At 34.8% G+C, this 25,717-nt stretch overlaps 1 protein-coding gene across 1 annotated transcript in view; it reads right to left on the minus strand.

Annotated features, from left to right (window-relative positions):
- FNIP1 (folliculin interacting protein 1) overlaps positions 1-25,717 on the minus strand; it is a 133,308-nt gene that overhangs the window by 47,377 nt on the left and 60,214 nt on the right. Inside the window, exons 2-6 of the mRNA XM_063087302.1 lie at positions 22,117-22,243; positions 12,625-12,759; positions 7,009-7,109; positions 6,681-6,755; positions 4,089-4,180 (exon numbers count right to left, since the gene is read on the minus strand). Coding sequence (XP_062943372.1) covers positions 4,089-4,180; positions 6,681-6,755; positions 7,009-7,109; positions 12,625-12,759; positions 22,117-22,243 — 530 coding nt within the window. The remainder of the gene's footprint in view (positions 1-4,088; positions 4,181-6,680; positions 6,756-7,008; positions 7,110-12,624; positions 12,760-22,116; positions 22,244-25,717) is intronic.

Consider the following 25,717-nt stretch of genomic DNA (forward strand, 5'->3'; position numbering starts at 1 on the left):
ATAGTCAAATCTCTTCTACCTTCCCTCCTTGTATCTAATCCTACAGTCAGCAGTTCTCAAAATGTGTTCCACAGACCCCTGTGAGTCCCTGAGACCCTTTCAGGGGCTCTGTGAGGTCATCCATTTTCCAATGACATAGCTACACGAGACAGGGTTTTCTTGACACATTTCAACCAAAATAACGTATCACAAAAGATTGAATACAGAGGGAGATATGAGAATCCAACCGTCTTCTAAGCCAGACAATAAAGAGACTTGCAAAAACATTAAATAGTGCCACCCTTTTCACTAAATTTTTTTTTGCCTTGGATATAGTTATTTCCAAAATATGTTATGTATGTTAACATGTTAATATGAAAGAGATTATTTGTGTTATTTTTTAATGAATTACTAAATAAGTATTTTAAAATTTTCACAATTTTAATTTCTAATATAGTATATATCAATGAATGTAACCCACATAACCTGTAGTCCTAAATAATTTCTAAGTGTGTAAAGGGGTCCTGAGACCAAAAAGTTTGAGAACCACTGCCTGCAACTTGGAAAAAAAACTAAACTCTGAGTCTCTTCTCAACTCTGGCTTCTATTCTCCCTATTGAAACTGCTTACACCTGGGACCCCAAAAGCCTTTCTGCTGCTTAATGCAGTCTATACTATCCTATATTACCTTACAGTAGTATCTGATGCTGACTATATTACACTGTGAACTTTTCCCCTTCAGTTTCCATGATACAACACACTACATTTTCCCCCCTGTCTCTTTTGTGTTTCTCTTCTCCTATCCCATCCTTATAGCCAGCATTTCCAAGGATTCCATCTTCAATAATCTCTCCTTCTTAGTCTTTACATTTCTTAGGTCATCTCATCCATTCCTATGCTTTTAATTATCATTTATGTGCTGATAATCTCAAATCCAGATACAGATAACTATCAATCAAAGAGTTGGGCTCCCCCTTCCACAATATGAAGTAGTAGTCTTCGGGAAGCAGCTGACCAGCCAGGGACCATGATTCTCAAATCTACCTCATATGTAGGTCGGGGTGTGTGATTTAGTTACCACCAATGGAATATGTAAAAAAGTGATGTATATCACTTTCAGACTGAGGTGGTTATTAAGTAGATATGCCTTCTCCCATACTCAATCCCTTTCCATTGGCTTGATGCAGCTGAGCACAACCTTTAGGGCCCTCATGGTGAAGAGGGTAGAACCAAAGAAGGAGATCGGACACCTAAAACAGTTTTTCTGCTTAGAGAAAAACTATTTACCAATGAGGAACTACCTTTGGGGCTTTACATAAGACAAAAACTTCTACTGTTTCTAAATTATTATACATTCATTAGTTTTTATGTTACAGCAGTTACCACAACAATACACCTATCTATTTAACTGACTAGAATGGATATCTTCATTTGGATAACCCAGAAATACTTCTAATTCAACATGCCTAAACCTAAAATCATCAGTTCCAATTTCTTCTATTGCTCTCAGTGAATGGCACCAATATCCATGCATTACATAACCACATAGCAAAGTGCCACCCTTGATACTACCCCCTTTCTATCTAATTATCTAATCACGTCCACTCTATTTCCCTTATATCCCCACTCACACAATCTTACTCTAGGTCACTATTATCTGTCACTTAGATTACCATAACAGCCTTTTAATATGGGTCTCTTCACAATCCCACTTGCTCACTTGAATTTGTTCCCAGTGCAGTTAGAATCCATTCCCACTGCAGTTAAAATATTCAAGTCTAATCTGATCATGTTGCTGTATTCTGAAAACCCCTCTATGGTGGCCTTGAGAATAAACCACAAAGATCTCCATCTATAAGGATTATAACTGACCAAGAAGTCCAGCTTCTATGTTCTGAAATCCACTGCCACGTTTGTGCAAGGCCACATAGCCCATATGCTGCTCCCAGCCAATGACTGAACATAGCAGGTATACTAAGGGCAGCCCTATTTCTGAGAGACACAGAACACTTCTGACAATCAACTCTGACTCATAGACTTCCCAATGGCCTTACCAAACCTTCCTTGGGTTGTATAACAGGCCAGGACACTCCTGCACAAACCTCTATTCCTCTCTCCCTCACTCAGGGTCAGACTTACCACAATTTGATGGACCTCTCAGCCTTTCCCAGCTCCCTCCTCATTTTCTTTCACACAGTCATTTCTCCTAATAAAATTCTTGCATGTTTAATCCACCTGTTTAGAACACATGGAGGACTCAAACTAACATAACTTTCACTGGTGCCCAACTGCACAAAGCATAAGTTTAAATTCCTCAGTGTGGCCCAGTGTCCTTTGTGATCTGGCTCTTGGCTCAATTCTTTATTTCTTTTGATTTCCTTTACTCCTAACTCTGCTACATCAACATGGACTTATTCAGAATCTTTCCATATTCTATGATCTCTTGCCCCTAGGTTTGTTTACATACTACTGCTTCCTCCTAGAATATTTCTTTCCCCAACTATCTGGCTAATCCTTTAAGGTTAGGTCTCATATACACAAGAAGCCTTCCCTAACTCTCCAGGACTGACTTAGGTGCTGCTTCTCATTTTTATCACACTCTGCTCTTAACCCTGTCCAAGAATTCACTATGGTATACTGCAATTATTGTATTACTTTTCTGACTCCCACTAACTACAAATCCATTTGGGCAGGAACTGTGTCTGGTTCACCACTGTATCTTCAGGGCCTAGCAGATTCCTTGGCATATGACAGGTGCTTGATAAGTACTTGTAGACTGATTAGAAATTAAAAGAAAATAAGAAATGATGCTCAAATATCCTTGACTCACAATTAAGAGTGTGGAAATAAAAGCCACTCATTATTCAAAGTCTGTACTATGTTAGGGCCAGCCCGTGGCTCACTCAGGAGAGTGTGGTGCTGATAACACCAAGGCCGTGGGTTCAGATCCTATATAGAGATGGCTGGTTAGCTCACTGGCTGAGCGTGGTGCTGACAAAGTCTGTACCATGTTAAACGGATTAATTTTCTACTCTATATTAAAACAGAGAGGATGAGTATATCTAGCCTCTAAATGTAATTTACTTTTGTAAGTGATAATACATTTGTATTATTAAAATCAACAGCTTTTAATAAGCCCCTTCAGCTTTGAAAAGTAACAAATTATAAAGAAAAAAGATTCACTTATTTTATTACATTTTTACTTTATTAAAATCAATAAAGCAGGGCCGGCCCCGTTGCTCACTCGGGAGAGTGCGATGCTGATAGCACCGAGGCTGTGGGTTCGGATCCTATATAGGGATGGCTGGTGCACTCACTGGTTGAGCGTGGTGTGGACGACACCAAGCCAAGGGTTGCGATCCCCTTACCGGTCAAAAAAAATTAAAATAAATAAATAAATAAATAAAAGTTCTTACTAAACAGGAAATGAGGTAAATATTCATACTACTCTAACATTCTAATTGCTGTCTACTCCCTGAGCTCCTTTATGCACTGGAAATACAGTCAGCAGCAACTTAGTTGCACTTTTTAGGAAAAACGGCCAAAAGTTTTGGAAACAATTTGTCATTTTAAAATGTTGAATGTAACAACAATAACTATCACCTAACCAAATTACTAAATACTCTTATATTCTAATAAATCTTTAAAGAAACATCAAATTTGAATATTTGCTCATCTGAATTATAGGTCACAGAATGAGCACCTTTTTTTGAGTACCATTTTTAAATGACTTAGGGTTAGCAAAGAGAGAAGCGAGAAGGTATAAATAGCTCAGCTGAAATATTCAAGAGAGCTAGAAGGGCTTTTCATATCAATGACTGTGCCTTTCAAAATGCATCAAATTTAAAAACAAAAACAATAAGACAAATTAGATATGTGTTCATCAGTTCTCTTTTCTCAGATACAAAATAAATATTATGTTCAAATGTATGAAAGATATGTTTTCCAAATAATAAAAATGTTATACATACTTGTAATTTTAATGCCTTTTCCACTTACTATATTTCAAATGCTTTGCTCTTAAAACAGGTCTGTTTTAAGAAATAACTTAAAACTCTTGTTATACTGTTAACATTTTTTAAACTTATAAAATCAAAGGAACCATTTACCTATATTTCCAAGTACTCCATTAATAACTGTGTTATTATCAGCCTTTAATGTACTGCTGTCCTGATTGATGAATTCAAGACTGTCTTGCAGCCTATAATGAGGAAGAAAAAATAAATTCCAAATTCATTTTATGCTTTTAATGGCAATTCTTTGAACATCTTACTGAACTTTTAAGTGCAAAAGTTATTTTAGACCTTAATTTCTTTTTTAAACATTTTTTTAATTTTTATTTTTAACCGATACATAATAATTGTACATATTTATGGGGTACAATGTGATATTTGTACACATGTATAACAACATGTGATGATTAAGTCAGAATGATTACCATATCCACTGTTTCAAACATTTGTCATTTCCTTTGTGTTGGGAACATTCAGAATCTTCTTTTCTAGCTATCTGAAGTTATACAATAAATTACTGTTAACTAACGTCACCCTATATTACTATAGAACCCTAGAACTTAATCCTCCTGTCTGGCTGTGATGTTGTACCCAGCAAAACAATTTTTAAGTTTTAAGTTTCCCTATTAGTACTATGAAGCAACTAAAGTAATTATGTAAATCAGGAATTGGCAAACTACAGCCTGAGGGCCAGATCCAGCCTGCTGCCTCTTTTGGTAAATAAAATTGTATTATTGGAACACAGTCAGGCTCATTCATTTATGTTTTGTCTATGACTGTTTTAACTACAATGGCAGAGCTGAGAAACTACAATGGCAGAGCTGAGCCTCACTGTCTGGCTCATAAAGTCAAAAATATTTGCTTTCTGGCCCTTTACAGAAAAAAGCTGCTGACCCTGATTTAAATCACAAACAAGGTTTCCCATCATATTTTAGATGTGAAAATATTTTCTAAACATCTGGAAGAGGAGAAAAGAAGGAGAGGCGAGGGAGGGGAGAGGAGAGGGAGAAAGAGAGAAGAGGAGAGGAGCAGCAGCCTATATTATTTCTTTTAGTAAATCTTTTGGAGATAAAATTATGCTTTTAGTGTAAAGTATCCTTTCTTTTTTCTTAATTTAATGCTATTTTGTATTGCTTTATAATAAGTGTTTGCAACTGAAGCACAATAATGACATGTTCCATTCGTTTAAAAAGTTGACTATAATAGATACAGTACTACTAAGATCTTTACACACATTATCTATTCTTCAATTTAATCAAACCCTCAAGACTGCCAGTAATAATAATTTAAGGCATATCATGCTACATCTCTCACCATGCTGGTAGACAAACACGCGCTCGTGGGAGAGAGATTCTATTTTTTTCCCCTACAAAACTTAAATCATACTTTATTTACATTTTATCCTAAAGATTATTTTTTCCTCCTCACTTAATAGCACATCACTCTCCAGGCCAATTAATATCATTTTTCTAGTAAGTTCACAATAAGAATTTGCATGATTAAAGCAGCCATTTTTCTACAGAGGAATATTCAAGTTGTTTCCAGTTTTACCACTATAAGAAAAAGCTGCCTGGATTTTTGTACACATATACTTTATGTTATGATGTGTTTAATCCTGTAGGATAGATTCCCAAAGCTCGAATTTCGGGGTCCAAGACATATTCATTTTAAAATTTTTACAAATGTTAAAAGTGCAAGTATCCTTTCTAGAGATTTTAGGAATGATCAGTTAGAACTTAGAAAAGAAGAAGAACCTGAGGTGATTATAGCTAAAATCAGTGATTACAATGTAGGACCTCTAATTTCTACTTTAGTATTAAACTTTTAAAAATTAGTATTTTGGCATTAACATTTTTTTTAAGTGTCCATAATATTTTAAAGAACATCTCCCCCTTTCCTTCCTTCCTAAAAGAAATGTAAAAAATAGCTACAGGTATTAGAAACTTACTGATAAAACCCCTCAGAACAGAGAAGTCATTTTAAGATGTTAACAATTAATGGAGACTTAAGAGAATTTCTCTAGTCTAGGTAGGTTCCTTCCTGCCTCCAGTTGCTTTTAACCTTGGCTTACCCTCAGGGACTCTGGCTAGCCAATAAGTCCTGTTCTACTATTGTACCTGTGAAATCCATCTCTGGGGTCCACTACTGCCTAACCCTAGCCCCAGTACTTCATTTACTAGGTTCTGGCACATGGCCCTTGATTCTGACACCAGACCTGCTCCTGTTGCAACTTTGCTATTCTAACCTCAGCGTTAACAGCTGGTAATACCCCTATGGCTACTATTATATATTTTATTTATATTATGTGTAATACCCATACAACTGATCTAGGCCACTTCTGTCTGCAGGGTTAATTCTGCAGGGAATCTTACAGATTATAGCACAAGCCTATAGACACTAACTTAGCACGGCACTGCAAAACTGAAAATCAGCTTGTCAACCTGAGATGGAAATGCATTCAACATTTTATTTCCAAATACAGCTTCTGACCAATTAAAGAAACAGAAACTACATCTCCTGTTTTTCAACTAAACTCAAATTAGGATGCAAGCTGGCCTCCACAAACTTTTAGACTTAAGGGAAGGTAGAAAATCTGACTTTGTGCTGCAATCCTAAAAGCAGTTTATTAGTTTTCATACTTTGCAAATCATCAATAATCCCTTTTCCCCTGCATCCATAAGTACTTACGTATTGAGACTTCCACAGATACTGCTACCAGTCCGTGCGGTAAAAACTTTGCTGAGCATGAGCTGTGGAGGGGAACTATAAAGCAAAAGAGAAGATCAGAGAGAGATCAAAACTAAAACACAATGACCTTTCTGATTTATAATCATAGAGATTTCATAGTTACAAGAGCCATTTAGTAAAAATAAAACCACAGAGCATCATAAATTGAGTATGTGACATGCTCAATTAGAGTGAAGATCATATGAAATTCTCTTATCTTCAAAAAAGTGAAAATCTAAAAAACCAATTCATTAAAAAAAAAACAAAAAAAAATCAGAAAACCCCTCACCGGATCTGATGAATTTTTAAGGTAGATCCTTTGTAGCTCATTGCTACTGAGCCAAACATCATCTCTCCAAGCATATTGGCATCAGAAGAGCACCGAGAACCCTAAACAATAACCATAATATCAATAAAATTGCAGAATTTAAAACCTCATGACTATGTCAAATATTGATTTTTACTAAAAACTCCATTGCTATAGTTATTCTACATTAAGGGCTTTAATTCTATATTGTATACAGTGTTCTACATCTTGATTTTCTTCTTTTTACAACGTCTTCTAGATCTAACCATATCATTACACATAGATTTAACTCATTCCTTTCAAGATCTGCACAGTATTTTACTATATGACAATACCACAGTTTATCAGAACAGTTTTCTTTACTGATGGGCATTCAGGTCACTTCCAGGTTTTTGTTACTACAAATAATGCTCAAATGAACATTCTTAATCACAGCTTATGCATATGCAATGTTTCTCCAGGTCAGATAACAAGTGGAATTCACTGAGTACGCAAAATAATTTTTACTACTTCTATTGTGCAAAAGAGGAATCCACAAATGGGGCAATTTATATCTATTTTGTATTGTTTTTTAAAAAATCTTTGTGATCTACAGATTCAACGTAATCCTTATCAAAAATCCTAATAGCATTTTTTACAAAAATAGAAAAACATTCCAAAATTCATATGGAACTAAAAAGATCATGAATAGCCAAATCAACCCTGAGAAAAAACAGCAAAGCTGGAGGCATGACACTTCCTGATTTCAAAATATGTTACAAAGCTACAGTAATGAAAACAGTATGATACTGGCATAAAGACAGACATATGAACCAATGAAATGTAATAGAGAGCCCAGAACTAAATTCACATATATACATTTAACTGATCTTCAAGAAGGTGCTAAACCAATCAAAGTTTTTCTTTGTGTGTTTTTATTTTTTTGGCAGCTGACCAGTACTGGAATCCCAAGAGAGGGTGCTAAGGATAAACAATGGGGAAAGGGTAGTCTCTTCAACAAATGCTGTTGGGAAAACTGGATATCCACACACAGAAGAATGAAACTGGACCCTTTTGCCATACACAAAAATCAACTCAAAACAGACTAAAGACTTAAATGTAAAACCTGAAACTAACCCTCCTAGGAAACATAGGGGAAAAGCATCATGACCTCAGTCTTGGCAATGAGTTCATGGATATGACACCAAAAGCACAGGCAACAAAAACTAAAATAGACAAGTGGAGCTACATTAAACAAAAAGCTCTTGCACAGAAAAGGAAACAATCAAGAGGGTGAAAAGGCAACCTACCAAATGGAAGAAAATATTTGCAAACCACATATCTAATAAGGGGTTAATCTCCAAAATATACAAGGAACTCCTTCAACTCTATAGTAAAACAACTAATAACCAGATTTTAAAAAGAGCTAAGACATATACCACAAAAACTAAACATCCCCCAATGACCTTAGCCCCACTGCTCCATTCACTCCCAGGTGAGAATTCAGGCAAATGTCCACAGAGGTCACAGGCAACATACATATGGTTCTGTTGTATCCCATATATTACCTCTTCATGTCCTAAAAATGACACTTTCTCTTAGAGATTTTCATTTCAGTATATCTTTAAAAAACTTGTGTTAACTTGCCTCCATCTTTTCCTTGGGTAAGGACAACCCTGGAACAGCCCTTTTGTGTTGTGTCTATCATGTTGTTCAGAGCTTTTCTTGATAGGTCTAGTACAATCTTGGGAACAGGGTTGCTGTATGCTGAAGGTCTGACAGTAGCTCTTAGCCTTGCCTATCTTAGGTAGTTAGCCTGTGCATTTTTTTTTTTATTGGTGCACCATGTTTGATTTGTCCCTGATCCCTTAAATTTGGAGTTTTTCTGCGAAATGGAGCAATAACTCAGCATCAACTTATTAAAATACATTTTAAGCCTTTAAAAAAATTTTTTTAAAGGGCTAAGGACTTGAATAGACATTTCACCAAAAAATACATACAAATGGCCAATAGATATATGAAAAATGCTCAGTGTTACTAATCATCAGAGAAATGCAAATCAAAACCACAATGAGATATCATCTCTCACCTGTCAGGATGGCTATTATCAAAAAAACAAAAGACAAGTGTTGGTGAGGATGTAGGGAAATTGGAACCCTGGCGCTCTTTGTGGGAATGCAAAATGTTGCAGCCACTATGGAAAACAGTATGGCAAATCTTCAACAAATTAAAAATAGAACTACCATGTGATCCAGCAATCCCACTTATGGGTATTCATCCAAAAGAAATGATATCAGAATCTTGAAGAAATATTAGCACTTCTATGTGCATTACAGCACTATTCACAATAGCCAACATTTGGAAATAAGCCCAAATGTCCATTGACAGATGAATGGATAAAGAAAATGTGGTATATACATACAATATAATACTATTCAGCCTTGAAAAAGAAGGAAATTCTGCAATATGTGACAACATGGATAAATCTTAAGGACCTTATGCTAAGTGAAATAAGCCAATCACAGAAAGACAAACATACTTTATGATTCCAAATATATGGGATATCTAACACAATCAAATTCACAGAATCAAAGAGCAGGTAGAATGGTAGTTAGCAGGGGCTGAAGAGAGAAGAAAATGGAAAGTTACTAATCAATGGGCTTTAAGTTTCAGTCAAGCAATGTGAATAAGCTCTAGAGATCTGCTGTACAACACTATATCTATAGTCAACAATAATGTACATTTAAAAATGTAAGAGGGTAGATCTCATATTAACTGTCATCACAATTTTTTTAAAAGACATTTGAAACATCAGAATGTCTTGTTTTCAGAGAACTTTGATTAAAAAGTTATTCCTTTCTATTATGCTCTGTCCTCACGAGAGTCAGAAAACAGGTAAAAATTAAGCTTATCCATTTGGTTACTATTTAGATACCATGACAAATATCACTAATTATCTAACAAATATCTATTCTCTACTTCTTCCTTAGTTTTGAAGTCCAATTTGTTTCAGGGAGCCAATGTGCCCAACTGAAAAAATTGCATTTCACTGCTTCACTTGAAGATAGGAGATTTAGAGTTATTTTTATACTTAAAAGATTAGACTAATGGTTGAAGTAACAGTTTCCAGAACGATACATTTATATATGCATTTGATGCAGGACTGGTCAATGAGATATAAATAGAAGACACTAGAGATGGAGATGCCATATTATGACTAGAAGGCAACACATTAACTCTAAGTTGAAAGATAAGAGAACTTTGGTCTTTGATGACGTCTTGAATCCCATATATCATACCTAGATAGCATACCTCCAGACTTCTTGTCATGGGAGGAAAAACAATCCCTAATTTCTTTGAGCCACTGTTTTAGAGAGAGTATCCCAATGTCCCTAACTGATGCAATTATATAATAAACAATCAATGACCTAAAAAACTATGTAAGATAGTAAATGAGGATTATTTACAAATTTTACTAAACCATTCATTATGGAAAATCAAAACTTAAAAGTTTTCTAAAATATTTTAAAATTTCTAATGATAATAAAATGATGAGAACCCCCATTTTACAACTGGAGACCAGGGAATACATTTGCACACTATTTTTCTTTTTATAATGTGATTCTTTTACTCTTTTGTCTGTTTATTGCCTATCTTAACTCTTCCTATTACTTTGTGTAAAACAAAAACAATCTACACATTTTAATTTCTTCATCTTTATTTAAAACAATACATTCAAGTAGCAATCCATTTTATTGCACATAACTATTTTTATATTAGTTTTTTATATATTCATTTATATGTTTTTTTCTTTCTCAGGGCTATACACTTAATTTTGTTTTAATAAAGGTGCAAAGTTAATTTTTGAGAAAAAATCATTTCTGTTATACCTCAGGTTACTAATAGGAAACAACTCATCTATTTTTGGGATTTGGTTAAGATCGAAATTTTTATTTCAAGGCACAGAGGCCTGGGTACTGAGAACAACATTTTAGAAACAGAGCAGAATAATTTTTTTAACGATCACATGGTTTTTTTGGTTTGGTTTTGTTTTAAGATCAGTGCCAACTTACTTGGCAACCTAAGTTACTTCTGGCTAATGACAGAATGAGAGCCTTCTCTCATAAGCTCATTTTTGCTATTATGTGTCTAACTCATTGCTATTTTGAATAAAATTATCTCATATTAAGCAAGCTATATGAATTTAAATATGAAGGCATTTATACATATTTACTATTACAGACAAAAAATCCATTAAAAGCAAAATATGGTAAAAACAAATGCTGTTTAAATTTTATGAGACCATATAATTTGCTATTAAGGTTCTCTTTGCCTGCTCTAACATATACTAAATATTTATTGTGAATGTCACTGGCATGTTATATATTTTAATGTGACATAATCCACAATGAAGGTTATAATTAAGAAAGTGGTATTATCATTGCTGCCTTTTTAAAAAAGCTTTATTTTTAAGGTCTATTCTCTCCAAACACTCATTACTGAAAGCTAATAATGTGTTACAACCTTGTAACTCAAAGATAATGTTCAAGTTACCTGAAATCATATTTTGTCAAGTGGAGTGAACTATACTACAATAATTCAATGTTTTCTTGCTAACAAAGCAAATCTTTAGGGAGTCTAATGCAAAATGAAATTATAATCACTCATTGCTTCAGGGTATGTATAATCTGGATCAGTTTGCTAATATTTATTTTTAACCGCGTAATATCAGGAAGAAGGGCAAGTTTACACAATTGATCAAATTAGAAAACTTCCCAAATTGTGCAAACTGACATAAATCCTGATGGTGTTAAATGACGTAGTAGTATCAGGAATTTAAGATATTGTGCCTAAGGTACAGAAGGAAGAGAGGAAGGTGGGAAACTGTGTAGTCCTCCTAACATCTGGATTTTAGTAATTTCAGAGTCTTTTCACATATACTTTCTCATTGATAAGTTATAAGAATCAATTTCCATCAAAACACAATCACCTCACTACAAATAATTAAAAAGCCCAAGATTCTATTTTGATACTGCTAAATATAAAATACCTGTGATTCATACAAGCTTGGATGACACAAATAAATTCACATCACATTACATTTGCTTAGCATGAAACCAAACAGTGATCTTATGTAAAATGCAACAAGTTCATAGAGAAGTTCCTATGTAGTTACGGATTTGTTTAATTCTGCATTTTAACAGAAAAGTCACATTACTTTTAAAAAATAAAAATGTGCATTTCCAATTGTGTATACTTCCAATCATACTTTAATTTCATACTATAGCTGAACTGCATTAGTATTTTATATTTACCTTCATACTTCAACAATGAAAAAGTATATAAGAAATTATTCTGATAGCCCAATAAATCTGAACTGGGAAATAAAAGAAAAAAAAAAAATACCCCTGCTACCTAAGCCCATAGCTCTTTGTACTTTCTCCTATCCTAAGATTTATCAAAGTTCATAAACTTACTTGTTTAATATTCTGTCTCTCTATCTACAATGTAAGTTCCAGAAAGATAAAGATTAGTTACTATCATATTCCTGGTTCCTAGGATGGTGCTCAAAAATATTTTTTAAGTGAACGAATAAATAAATAACATCAGTCATCTTACCTGGTACTTAGGACATTGGTCTTTTACATCAGAAGATGAAGTCATAGAACTATCCAAAGAGGAAGAACTGTCTCCTCCAGGTTTCAGTTGGCAGCATTTCCCAAAAACTTTAACTTGAGCATCACTACAGAGTTTCTAAAATACAGATAATATTCCCATTTATATTTTAACATATTTTTCACCATATGCAAATTAATCATAGTCTAAAACCTTTGGAAAAACCAAGGGTGAAACAACTCAGTAACACAACCTTAATATAAAGACTATTCATATTTTGCTATATTTTATCTGTCTTATAATATTTTTGGAGTTTGTATTGTGCTTCTCTCACTAATGCTTTTAAATCACAGGAATTTTTCTATATCACCATAGCCTACACAATGTCATTAATAATCACTTAATAAGCAGCAGTTTTCAATTATGTAGTCTCAAAACCCCTCTATGCTCTTACAAATTACTGAGGATTCCAAAGTCCTTTTGCTAATGTGAGTTATAGCTATCAATATTTCCCTGTATTAGAGCTTGCCAATTAGCTCCCTTGGTAGAGTGTAGTGCTGATAACACCAAGGTCAGGGGTTCAGTTCCCTGTACCGGATGGCCGCCAAAACATAAAAATTTCCCATATTGTAAATTAAAACTGAGAAAGCTCTAAAATATTAATTCATTTAAATTTAACAATAAACCCATTACAGGTTAACATAAGTAACATTGTTATAAAAAAGTAACTTTTCCAAGGGAGATATGTAGGGATGGGAGGAGAAATGCAAATGAGACTTTTATACTTTGCTATATGTACACATACATGTTTAATATTTTTGAAATGAAAATGTATTTGTGTAACAGACAGTAAAATTTGTAATAAGAGATGGGTTTAGGACCAGAAGACTGTGCAGTCTAGTAAGTATTTCTTTCTCATTATTCCTCTTTCTCTCCTTCTCCTCCCCCAGGTTCTAGAGCTTTCACTGCTCACAACTACCAAAGCTGCAATCCACCAAGGTCTGTGATATTCCTAAAAGTATTCCAGTGCTTTCTCAACCAAATGAGAATAAGTTGCCTACTTGATATCCCATCCCATCAACTCTGAATACCTTAATGTGTATTTCCTACAATGACATTCCCCTATATAACAACAATACAGTAAAAAATTCAGGAAATCATCATCGATACATTATAGCCATCTAATCCTCAGACTCCAATACAATTTGGCCAGTTGTCTAAATAACATCCTATAGAGCAAAAGAATGCAGTTCAGAATCTTGCACTGCATTAATTTGTTATATCTCTTTAGGCTCCTTCAGTGTGAAAAATTTTCTCATTCTTTCTGACTATAATGTCCTTCACATTTTTGAAGATTACAGGGCAGTAATTTGGCAGACTGAATTTGTATGATGTTTCCTTATGATAAGATTCAGGTTATGCATCCTGGGGGTGTAACATCACAAAAGTGACACTGTGTTCTCATTGAATCCTATCATGTAGTATATGATTTCGATTTGTCTGACTAGTGATGATATTCTTGATACTGATTATCACTTGATTTGGGTGGTGTCTACCAAGCATCTCCACTGTAAACTCTTCGCCTTTGTAATTAATAACTGGTGAGGAGAAAGGAATTCTGAATATAAATGTGCTGTTCCTCATCAAGCTTTCAATTTATTATTTTATATCAATACAGACTCATGGTTTCCTATTTTATTCAATGGATTGTCTTCTGCTACTATCATTATTTGTTTTTATGTTTTCCCCAATTTGGCCCCTTCAAGCTGGGTCCTGTGTCCTTCTGATATGCTCCCATCATTCTTTGAGCTTACAGTACAGTAAGTTCCAGGCTTATCATTTTTTTTTCCTGCCCCAGCCCATGTACCAGTCATTTCTCCAAGAAATCTTGGTATCTTTTAGTGAAGAACAAAATTTAGAAAACAAGATCTGGATGCTAGGTATGCTCATTACACTGGGGTCTCATTGCCAGCTGGGCCTCTCAGTGGACAGGGCTAGAAAGTATATGTGTGTGTCTATGTCCATACACACACACATGTATATCCACACCTACTGTGTTTGTGTATGTATGCGCATTGCACTAGTATCTCCAATTCCAGTCCAACACCAATAATGTGGTTCTTGTTTTCTCCCTTTCCTTATTTATAACTCCCTTTTCTGACGTTGAGAAACATGCCGCCCATTATCCTTGACATACACTTATTTGGTCAAACTCCTTGTACATAACCAGTCTCCCATTTACCCTGTCACCTCTCCCTGCAAGGACATTCTCCTCAGGCTCGGACACCCAGGGTAAATGCCCTCCTTACCCGACTTGGGCACTGATAGATACCCTGTGTCAGGCCACACCTTATGCAGATGTCCACCTCAACTTACCTTAGCTCTGATATCCTGTTTTGGGCCACTGTATCTCTACCATCTGACATCCATGTTCAGCCCTACCTAAAATGGTTTTAGAACTGAATTGTTTGGAAGGAAGAGAAGGATAGGTAGGAGGAAGGTAGGTATGGTAGATTAAAAATTTTAACCTAGACATATAACTATCCAGGTTCCAGATTCCATATCACAACTGAAGTTCAATTAAATAACCAGCACTTATATAGTTTCTCAGTTTTTTGTAAGCCTTTCACATGAATTTTCAACTTTTTTTCTTATCCTGTCAACTTTAAGAAATTTGTTTTATATAAGTAATACATTTATATGATTCAAAACTCAAAACAAAATAAAAGGGTATACACAAAAAAATCTAGGTCCCCCCTTCTTTAAGTGCTCTATTTCCCAGTCTACACGTTCTTAATAGGCAAAATCATTTTTATTAGTTTATTGTTCCTTTTTGTAAATATAAGCATGATACTACTTTTCCTCCTTGTAATTTAGTTCTGCCCCTTGCTTTGTTTTTCCCTAATATACTGGAGAATTTTTCCATCTGTCTTTAGATATCTTCCTCCTTTTTTACACAACTGCATAATATTCTATTATGTAAATATGCTACAGCTTATTTACCCCAATCATCTGTTAATGAGACTGGTGGAAGTGCTGGGTTAAAACATAAATACACGTAATTTTGGTAGATACTTACAGATTACCTTCCATGGAGACTTAATCACTTCACTCATGATAACAAAGTGTTCTCACATTCAACTTTTGGGTTTCCACCAATTGAAAAGGAAAGAACTAAAATCTCAACATAGTTTTAATTTCCATTTCCTTTATTACAAATGAGGGTAAGAATCTTATTAAAGGTAAGATCATATTAAATGTGTAATGACCACTTGTACATGAACTCTCTGTTCTTGTCTTTCCCCCAATTATCTACTGAGTGGTTCTCCTGTCTTGATTTCTAGGAACTCTTTATATAGAAAGATTAGCACTTGGTGTTATAAATTGCAAAAGTGTTTGCCCCAGGTTGCCATTTGTCTTTTAACTTTCTTTATAGTGGTACTTTTTCTTTGTTTTACCATGCAAGTTTTTTTAAAAATCTGGTTGTCAAATTTATCAGTCCTTTCCTTTATGGCTTTTGGATTCTAAGTCAAAGCTAGAAAGGTCCTCTCCACTCCACAGATATTTAGAAACCCACTCATGTTTTCTTCTGTAATGTTAGTTTTTTAAAATTTACATTTAGTTTTATGATGTACACTGTTAGATATAAATCCAAGTTCATCTTTCTTCCAAATGGCTATCCAATTCTTAACACCATTTATTAACCTTTACCCTACTAATTTAAGATAATGCCTTTATCATATACTAAATTCCTTCATGTATTTGGATCTATTTCTGACTTCTATTTTGTTCCATGAGTCTATTTGTCTATTTATCTGCCAATAACACACTGTTTTAATTCTTGAGACTTTACAGCATATTTTCAAATCTGCTGGAGTTAGCTCATCCTAATTATCCTTCTTTTTCAGAGTTTCTCAACCAATTATTGCTAACTTCTTCCCATTTGAACTTTAGAATCCACTATCTAGTTCCAGACATCACTCCACACAAAAATAATAAGGTTGGCATTTTTATTGGGATAGCATTAATTTACAATGGAACTTAAGAGGAATGAACAACTTCATGATGTTGAGTATTACTCAAAAATTTATTTTGCCTTTCCATTTGTTCAAGTAAGCCTTTATGTACCAAAGGAGACTTTTAAAGTTCTAAAAACACATAGGTTTGGTTAAGATTATGCATAGGGACTTTCTCATTTTAATTGCTATTTTAATTGTATTATTTTATATTTTTATGTTATTTTATTTTTAATAGTATCCCTCAGACCTTCTTCTTTTTTTATTAAATGCATATTCATGGGGCAGAGAGCTGACTATCACTACCTGTGTCCAAGATGTGATGATCAGAACAACACTGGCTGGAAGCTATTTGTACATATTGAGCTGATTACTGTATGATATTAACTTTAAATCCAATTACCCAACCGAACCCTATATTTCAAATTTGGTATCATAATTAAGATTCAACCATACAATTGGCACTTGTATAATGCTTCAGAGTATACAAAACTCTCACACCTTAAAATTTGCATTCAAAAAACAAAACAAAACAAAAAGAAAGAAAATTATATAAATTTACTGATGTTCAACTTTATCCTTGTGTATAATTCATGAAGGCTGAACCATGTAAGTTACCACGTAACTAGGAACTCATGAAATAGCACTGCATTATCACTGACACAAAAACTAGGATAAGGATTGTAATGTGACAAAATTACAATGGACCCATATGACTATATCAGTGATTAAAGAAAATATATTACAATATTTTTTACAAACATGGGAAGATCCTTTTTTTTTTGGTGGCTGGCTGGTACAGAGATCTGAGCCCTTGACTTTGGTGTTATCTACATCATGCTGTAACCAACTGAGCTAACCAGCCAGACCATGAAGATCCTTTTTAAAGATCATTAAATGTATTCACTTTAATCAGGTTTCACAATTCAACAGTCATTTTTCATAGAGCATAATAGAGCTGGAAAATACATGTTCTGAGAAAGCTATACATTGATTAATATAATTTTATTTCAGTTTTATAGGACATTACTGAAGCATGGAAAGTACTTTGGCTTCTAAAAATCAAAGCATTTATGCCACTCACTATGCATAGAATTTAAAATGCAATAAAATATACAGCTTCCTCATCTCCTCCCAAAACCTGTTAAACACACTCTAAATATAAAATATTTACTCTGCATGGAAATACAGAAATCATTTGCTTATCCTTATAAAGTGCTGTCATGTTCTTAATAGACAATTCCTTGGTTCAACCAAATGAAGAAGTGGATCAGTAGTCCATTGTGAAATACTGCCTTCCCTCTCATCCCAGTTGTAAGGTACTCAATAATGTGAATTATGACCATCTATCATCTTTACAAGCAAAACCATCATGTGTCTTACACATTTAAAGGAACCTCAGTAAGTATTTTTACAACGGCCACTTTTTAATGCTGATGTAACTTCAAAGTAAATAAGTGTCATTATGATTGTGGTTCAGGTTAATTACACTCAAATTTATTGAGTGAGCCCAAATACTCCTGCTTGACAACTTTCAAGTGAAGTCCTAAAATTGAGATTCAGCAGATATTAAACTAGGAAACTTATAGCTGTTTCCAAATAAGAAAATGTTAATTTCTTTTGGTAAAGGGAATAGAGTAAAGCAATCTGGTAAGCATCACATTCTAAAGCTTCGCTTTCCATTTATAATTCATGATGACATTACTTTCTCAACAATAAAACAGACGTTTTTTTCAATAAAATTTTTGGTAAACTGTATGGCTGAAATAATATTTATAATCCCTATTTTCTCTTATAGATTGTTTTAAGCTAAGAAAGATGTTTTAAACTAACAAAGAAGGACATGATAAATGATTTTAACATTTACCATAGCAGAATAGAATATTGCTATGCAAAGACAGCAAGGCTGAATGATTTACCTTCATCCAGCAAACTGCTAACGCCTAAATGATTTCATCATCATGTATGAACCAAAAATATGTTGTAAGAAGTTTAGAATATTATTTACATCACAGTCTTTCTTTGCCTATAGAGAACCCACATGATTTGATGTTCCAAGGATACAAGCATGGTAAAGTAGTTGAAAAAAAATAACTTAAGAGATTCAAACTGCTTGTAATTTGGGGCAATGGGTATTTCAATGTTTTCTGTAGTGTTCAAAAGGAACATATAAAATCTTCATGAGAGTATTTAACAGGATTTTGATGATAAACTTCCTAACAGTAATTAAAATTGATCAAAATATGTCTTAGTACTTACTACATGTGACACAGTGTACATTTTAGGAAACAACGGTGAATAACAGATCAATTTTTTTACTTTAAGATTTTTTTCCAATCTGCTAATGAATACACATAAAAATATAGCTATGATATAGAAGACTGTGAATATGAGCAAAAGATTATGAGAATTCTGATAGAGGAGAGGAGAGAATACACACAGAGGAAATCACGAAGGATTCATAAACTTGTGACAAAATGACACTTGAAGGGCTGGCCAGTAAGTTAAGTTGGTTAGAGCACCACCTGGTAAAGACCAAGGTCAAGGGTTTGGATACCTGTACCAAACAGCCACCAAAACAAACAAACAAAAAAGAAACTTGAAGGAGGATAAATTTTCAACTAGGGAGATAGCACATAGGATAAAGACATATAAAAAAAACAAGTGAGACTGGAGGTACTCAAGGCTGTTTGATTTCTAGGCACTGATGAGTTTAGAGAAACGTTTAAAAGAGTAGGCTTACAGGAAAATTTCAGAGGGTTAAGTATGAAGTGGCTAGTATAAAAAACAGAGCCAACAGACAGTTTACTATTGAGACAAACAGAGACAAAGAGAGCAAGACACAACAAGGAGAGACCAAGAGGTAGAAAGGAGAGACTGAGAACAGACACTGAGGAGAACCTAAGAGATGCCAACATATGCTGAGAAGGAAGACTGGGAAGGACAAAAAGGGGCAGAGACTCAAAAATAGAGAGTGAAAGTTATGGACCGCATGTTATGTCTCCACCAAATTCATATGTTGAAATCCTAATCCACAAGGTGATAGTCTTAGGTGATGGGGACTTCAGAAGGTGATTATGTCATGAGGGAGGATCCTTCATGAATGGGATTAATACCCTTATAAAAGGGACCCTAGAGAGCTGTCTTTTTCAGCCTGTGAGGGTACAACAAAAAGCTAGCAGTCTGCTATCAAGAAGAGGGCCTCACAAGAACCAAACCATGCTGGCAACCTAATCTTAAACTTTCAGCCGCCAGACTGGGAGAAATAAACATGTTGTTTAAGCCACCCAGCCTATGGTATTTTGCACAGCAGCCCAAACTAAGACAGACACATACAAGAGGGAGAAAGTAAAAAGATAATTATTTCGTTGGTGTTGGGTAAAGAGGCTTAGTGAATGCTTGCAGGCAAATAAAAAATCTAACTGAGAGGGAAGATGAAAGACATCAGTAGGAGAGAAGACTAATGAGACTAACGAAGATCATACCAGAAAAGGTCAATAGATCATGAATCAAGACTTATAGGGCTGTTAAGATAAAAATGAAGAATACTGAACAAACACATAATGAATAGCATTAGTCAAGAAAAATAGTAAAGGAGAGGTCATATGCTGCAATTCAGCAGGACACTATCAAGCACAAAGAAAAACCTTAAATGTTTGCTGAAAAAAAAAATCAAGTATTGATTAAGTTAATGAATGTGTACCTGTCAGCCTCAGCCAAGTTCTGTTAAGCTGTTAGCAGCCTGAATACAAATAAATGCTTACCACATTTGTAGTTAGCCTTAGATTTCAACTGCCTGCTTGACCATCTCCAACTCTATGACTCTTAGGCATCTCACCACTCAGCTCTTCAAACCAAAATGTCAGATTCACCAAATATTTCCTTCTTCCTCATCCCCCCACATCCAACTACTCTCTATATAGCAGCCAAAGTTATTTTTCGAAATAAAATCCCATCAATGGCTTCCCTTTGCATTTAGGATATAACCCAAACTTCTAACCTATAAGGTCCTGAATACTCTGGCTCCTGCCCCATCTCCTTCTAATTTCATCTCTAGCCAGTTTTCATACTACTTACTCTCACTCCAGCCAGACTGCCCTTCTTTTAGTTCCTTAAATTCACCAAGCTCCTGAGTCATTTTGTAGAATTTGCATTTGCTGGTCTTGCTACCAGAAATACTCATCTTTGACTGCATGGCTTCTATTTCTTCAGATTTCAGCTTGAATTTTACTTTCTCAGTAAGCTCTATACCCAAACCGATGAAAACTTGGTTCCTTCCTGTTAGCATCTCATAAACATTATGTGAGTTTCCTTCACAGTACTTAATCACAATTTGGAATTATTTATTTGGGTATTTATTTGTTCATTATCTACCTCCCTAATAGGATGCCTCACTGTAGGCACCAAGAGGGCAGAGACAGTTACATCTCTAAGTGCCTAGTACTTTGCAGACATCTTAAACAATAATTTAAGAACATTTTGCAATGCTTTTTTCTCATCAAATTGAAAGTGTCCAGAGAATGGACAAGCAATCTAAACAAAACAAAAGACATTGTAAAACCTGGCAGTCAAAGTAACTCAAAAATGAGTCACGTATCTATTATATACCACTGTAGTAGATGCTAAGGATGCAGCTGTAAATAACACAGTAAACTATGGCCAACATATTCAAATTTTTCTCAGAACCACAAAATCTCAAATACAAACTCTCAATTCTCAACAAATAACATCCGTTCATTTTAACAGACAGTTCTAATGATAGGAAAAGCTTTCCCAAAAGTACTTTGTTTTCAGTTGTTTACTGAATTGTTAGTAAAAGTTGTCAATCTACGGGAGAAGGGAAAACACAATTTCAGGCTTCCATTTCCCAAGTACAGTCTTAGGGGACTTTGTCTTTATGACTGAAAGCATAATGGCAGTAGTAGCAACAAAAATATCTATAATAACCTAGGTTTTCTTGGACAACCAAGTGAATGTCCATGCACTACTAAGCTGATGTCAAAATATTTCAAAATATTATGTTAAAAGATAAAGAACAGATGATCCTGCCACACTGTGGAGCAGGGGGAAATATAATGAACCAAGGGGTGGAGACATAGCTTGCCTTGTACCTTCGGACAATTAATTTCACTTATCTAGGTCTCACTTTCCACAACTGTTAGATGAGAGGTTTAGACCAGACCCTTTATAAGAATCCCAGTAGCTCTGGTCATGTCTCACAATACAATCATGTAAGAAAATAAATGTCAAAGAAAAATACTTTCTGGCTAGAGTGATGCCAAAAAAAAAAAAAAAAAAAAAAAGGTCCCACTTCTCCTCTTTAAAAACCTCAAAATCAGGACTCTAAACTTTAAAACAACATGGTAAAGATGTTTTATACTGACAAATAAAAGTATAATAGTTGAAATTTTATTCATTCTTTCTTGAATTATTAAAATATTTAACATTAAGTTTCAACCAAATCAATAATGATGCTCACCGATACTGATATGTCCTCATTTTTTCTCTTAACACTTGAGTCAAACAAGACATTTCTACCTCGTCTTTCACAGTCTTGATACACAATCAGTCGAATCTGGCTTGGATCAAACTCTGGCAAAGGCCAACTTGAAAGAAAAATAAAAATCCATTAGAGTTATTTTAATAAATTTTCCACATACATTCTTGGAAATAAAACCTATATAACAAAAAAGAAGTTGTATTATTGCTGAACACTAGATAGGAGATCTTTATACAAAATATCACTAGTTTAGGGACGCAAAGTTACACAACAATGACACTTTAGATTAAAAAGTAAAAATAAAATAAAAGCAAAACCAAAATTATTCTTATTTAAAAGTAAAAGTGGCAATTAATACTTAGTATATATAAAAGTCATCTCATAAATCTAAAAAGTTAACTTAATAAACATACATAAGTACATTTAACATAATGAAAATACGTATTGATTTCATGGCATGGACTAGATGACATAAAATTAACCCACATTTTAAAATAGTTTTGTTACCATGTCTTCAATATGTAAATGTGAAGATAGAAACAGTTTTCAGTTTAAACAACAGCAAATGACTCACAGGACAATAGCAAGAAAACATAGTGATGAGCAACTAAGCAGGATGGAAATTCTCATAACGCTGCTGGTATGAATATAAATTAGCATAATCTCTTTAGAAAATAGTTTTTAAAAAATTTATATATATATAAAAATTTATTCAAATGTTCACCAACAGTAGAATGGGTAAATATATTATGGCATATTCAGATTATGAAATACTACACAGCAAACACAATGAATGATCTTTAGCAATAGGCAAAAACATGGACAGACAATGAGCAAAAGTCCTTAGACAATGACACACAAATAGGTACTGTGTTTTTCCACTTATATTAAGGTTAGTAACAGGCAAGGTTTATGTCTAGGAATGCATACTTAGGTTTTAAAACTATAAACAAACAAACAAACAAAGAAGTGATGGCCTCAAAAGTTCGGAGAGTATTTACCTCTAGGAGGTAAGGCTGAAGTTGGAGGTGTAACCAGGAAGGGACATATCAGGTGGATCGGGGCAATGACTGTGTTCTGTGTGTTGACTAGATAATACACAGATCTTCACTTTACAGTATACATATATCTTAAAACACACCATATTTGTTTTATGAACTTTTATATATGTATTATATTTCACAATTTAAAAAATTAATGGGGTGGGTGAGGGAGGGAAGAGAGGGAGAGAAAACAATTAACTAAATGGTGGAGAAACAAGTTTGGTGAACTGAACATACTACATGTCACAGGACAGGTGCTAAGAAATGGGAGAACTACTAAGCTGTGCTAAGAATGTGCTAAGAATGGCTACACATCCAGGCCAGCAACAGAACCAGCCTGATGCCCAGGGATCCTGAGAGATGGGGGCTGTGGGCCTTAACCTCACCCCACCACACATCCAGGCCAGCAAAGAAACCAGCCAGACACCCAGGGGTCCTGAGAGACAGGGGCCATGGACCTTAGCTCCTCCCCCACTGTATGTCCAGGCCAACAACGGAGACAGCTCAAAGCCTGGGGGTCCTAAGACTGTGGGGGCCTTAGCCCTGCCCCCATCATACATCCAGGCCAGCAATGGAGCCAGCCCAATGCCAGCATCTTGAACGGGGTCCGGCCCAGACCCGCACCCTCCACAACCAGACCCGCACCCTCCACAACCAGACCTTATAATATACCTACTAACCACATGTGTTTCTTTAGGGTGTGCGATTTATCTGCTCATGTCCTTTACCAAATTTTTGCTTAGATTTTTCTAATTCATTTTAAGAGTTCTTTTTGCAATAAGGATGTTAATCTTTGTGTGTTTAAAAAAAAAAAAGTAGCGAGTAGAATAACGGTTAACAGAGAGGAGTAGGGGTTGGGGGGAAGATTAGGAGTAAACTAATGGGGATAAAACTATGTTATCTACCCTAAGTGAATCATTGTGCAGCATGTATTAAAACAACACACTGTACCCCACAAAAATAAATATAAATAAAATAAAAGTAAAATAATAATAATAATAAATGGGAGAACTGACACACCAAAACTGTCATTAGTTCTCTCAGGCTGAATGGCCAATTCTTCACAATGCATCAGGCAGAGGTCTTGATTTGGTTCCTTCATTTCCCTAACCCTACCAACGCACATGAAACTACCTATAACTGGCAACATAATACATCTTCATCCCAAATTACTGACAGAAAATATAATTCTAGTTTTTTCCTGTCTAAGCCTTAGCGAATGCCTGTGTGTAAGAAACTGATGAAGGCTCACCCTATACATTCAAACTAAACCAGAGATTCATGCTTAGAAAACACTGATTTGCATTATACTGAACTGTTCTAACTATGCTGTACTTTCATGCAATGCAAAGGAAACAAAAGAACAAACTGACATAGGATGAAAATCAGGAAAGCAGTCTTATGGAAACCAATAAAGACGAACACTCTTGAGAAGAAGAATAAATACCATGGTAGTCATTGAAAAGCATCCACTAGCTTTAGAAACAAAGTAGTCACTGGTGACTATGGAAAGGATGGTTCTAAGGAGTAAAGAGCACAGCGATCAGATTGCAGAGAGCAGAAGAGTGAATGAGAACAGAGAAAATAGACAATTGTCAAAGAAAGAAAGAAAAGCAATCATGAAGTAGAGCAGCAGTATTCTATTATTAAGAAAGGACACATCTGAACGTGTTTATATACTGATGACAAAGAATTTGAGGTGGAGGGGAGATACAAGGCCTTGGAGGAAGTAGAGTACAGGACATAGAGCACAGGTGAAAGGATTAGTTCCAACAGAAGAAAGAATAACACCTGCAATAGGATGGAAAGAATAGAGGCAAAGCTGTAAATGGGTCCCAAAAGATTTAGAGGTATGAAGTTAAGATGTTGAGGAATTCAGGTGTAAGAGCTCTATTTTGTTTGTCAAGTAGATAAAGAAAAATAAGGGCAAGGTGGTAAGATGCGGGGATAGTAGAGAGTAAAAAAGAGAAAAGTGGTTGCTGGAAAATATGTTGACTAAAAAAAATACGATTTCTGGGCAAAGCAATAAGTCTACATAAGTTTGAAGACTATGAATATGTACCAGCCACAAACACCAGGCACTCATGTGCTTCAATTTGGATCAGATTGAGTCAAGGTAAAGATTTTGATATGTAAACGAGACAAAAGGAAGAGGACCACAGCAATGGAATAGAAGACTGACAAGAATACAGCTGAAATGATGGACAGTGAAATCTAAGCTAGTTAGGGAATGTACTGATGGGAGGAGGCTAGCCAATAAGAAGAAAATGGAGGCAATACGGTCAAAGTGCTGAATACCCAAAGAGGTACGTATAGAGGGGGGTAGTGTGGGGGACAAGAAATAGAGACTATAATAATAAGAGAATATAATATGATACTAGAATTTAAGATATTAAAGGTAAAGGAGTTCATTCATTCATTCAACACAGATATGTATCTACTATGTGCATCAGTCAAGGCAAGACATGAACGAACCTGCTCTGGAAGAAAGAGCAGTAGCTAAGTAAAGAAATGAATGAACATGATAACTTCAAATA

This window comes from Cynocephalus volans, chromosome 2 (assembly GCF_027409185.1).
Source record: "Cynocephalus volans isolate mCynVol1 chromosome 2, mCynVol1.pri, whole genome shotgun sequence".
In the NCBI taxonomy this organism is placed as follows: domain Eukaryota; kingdom Metazoa; phylum Chordata; class Mammalia; order Dermoptera; family Cynocephalidae; genus Cynocephalus; species Cynocephalus volans.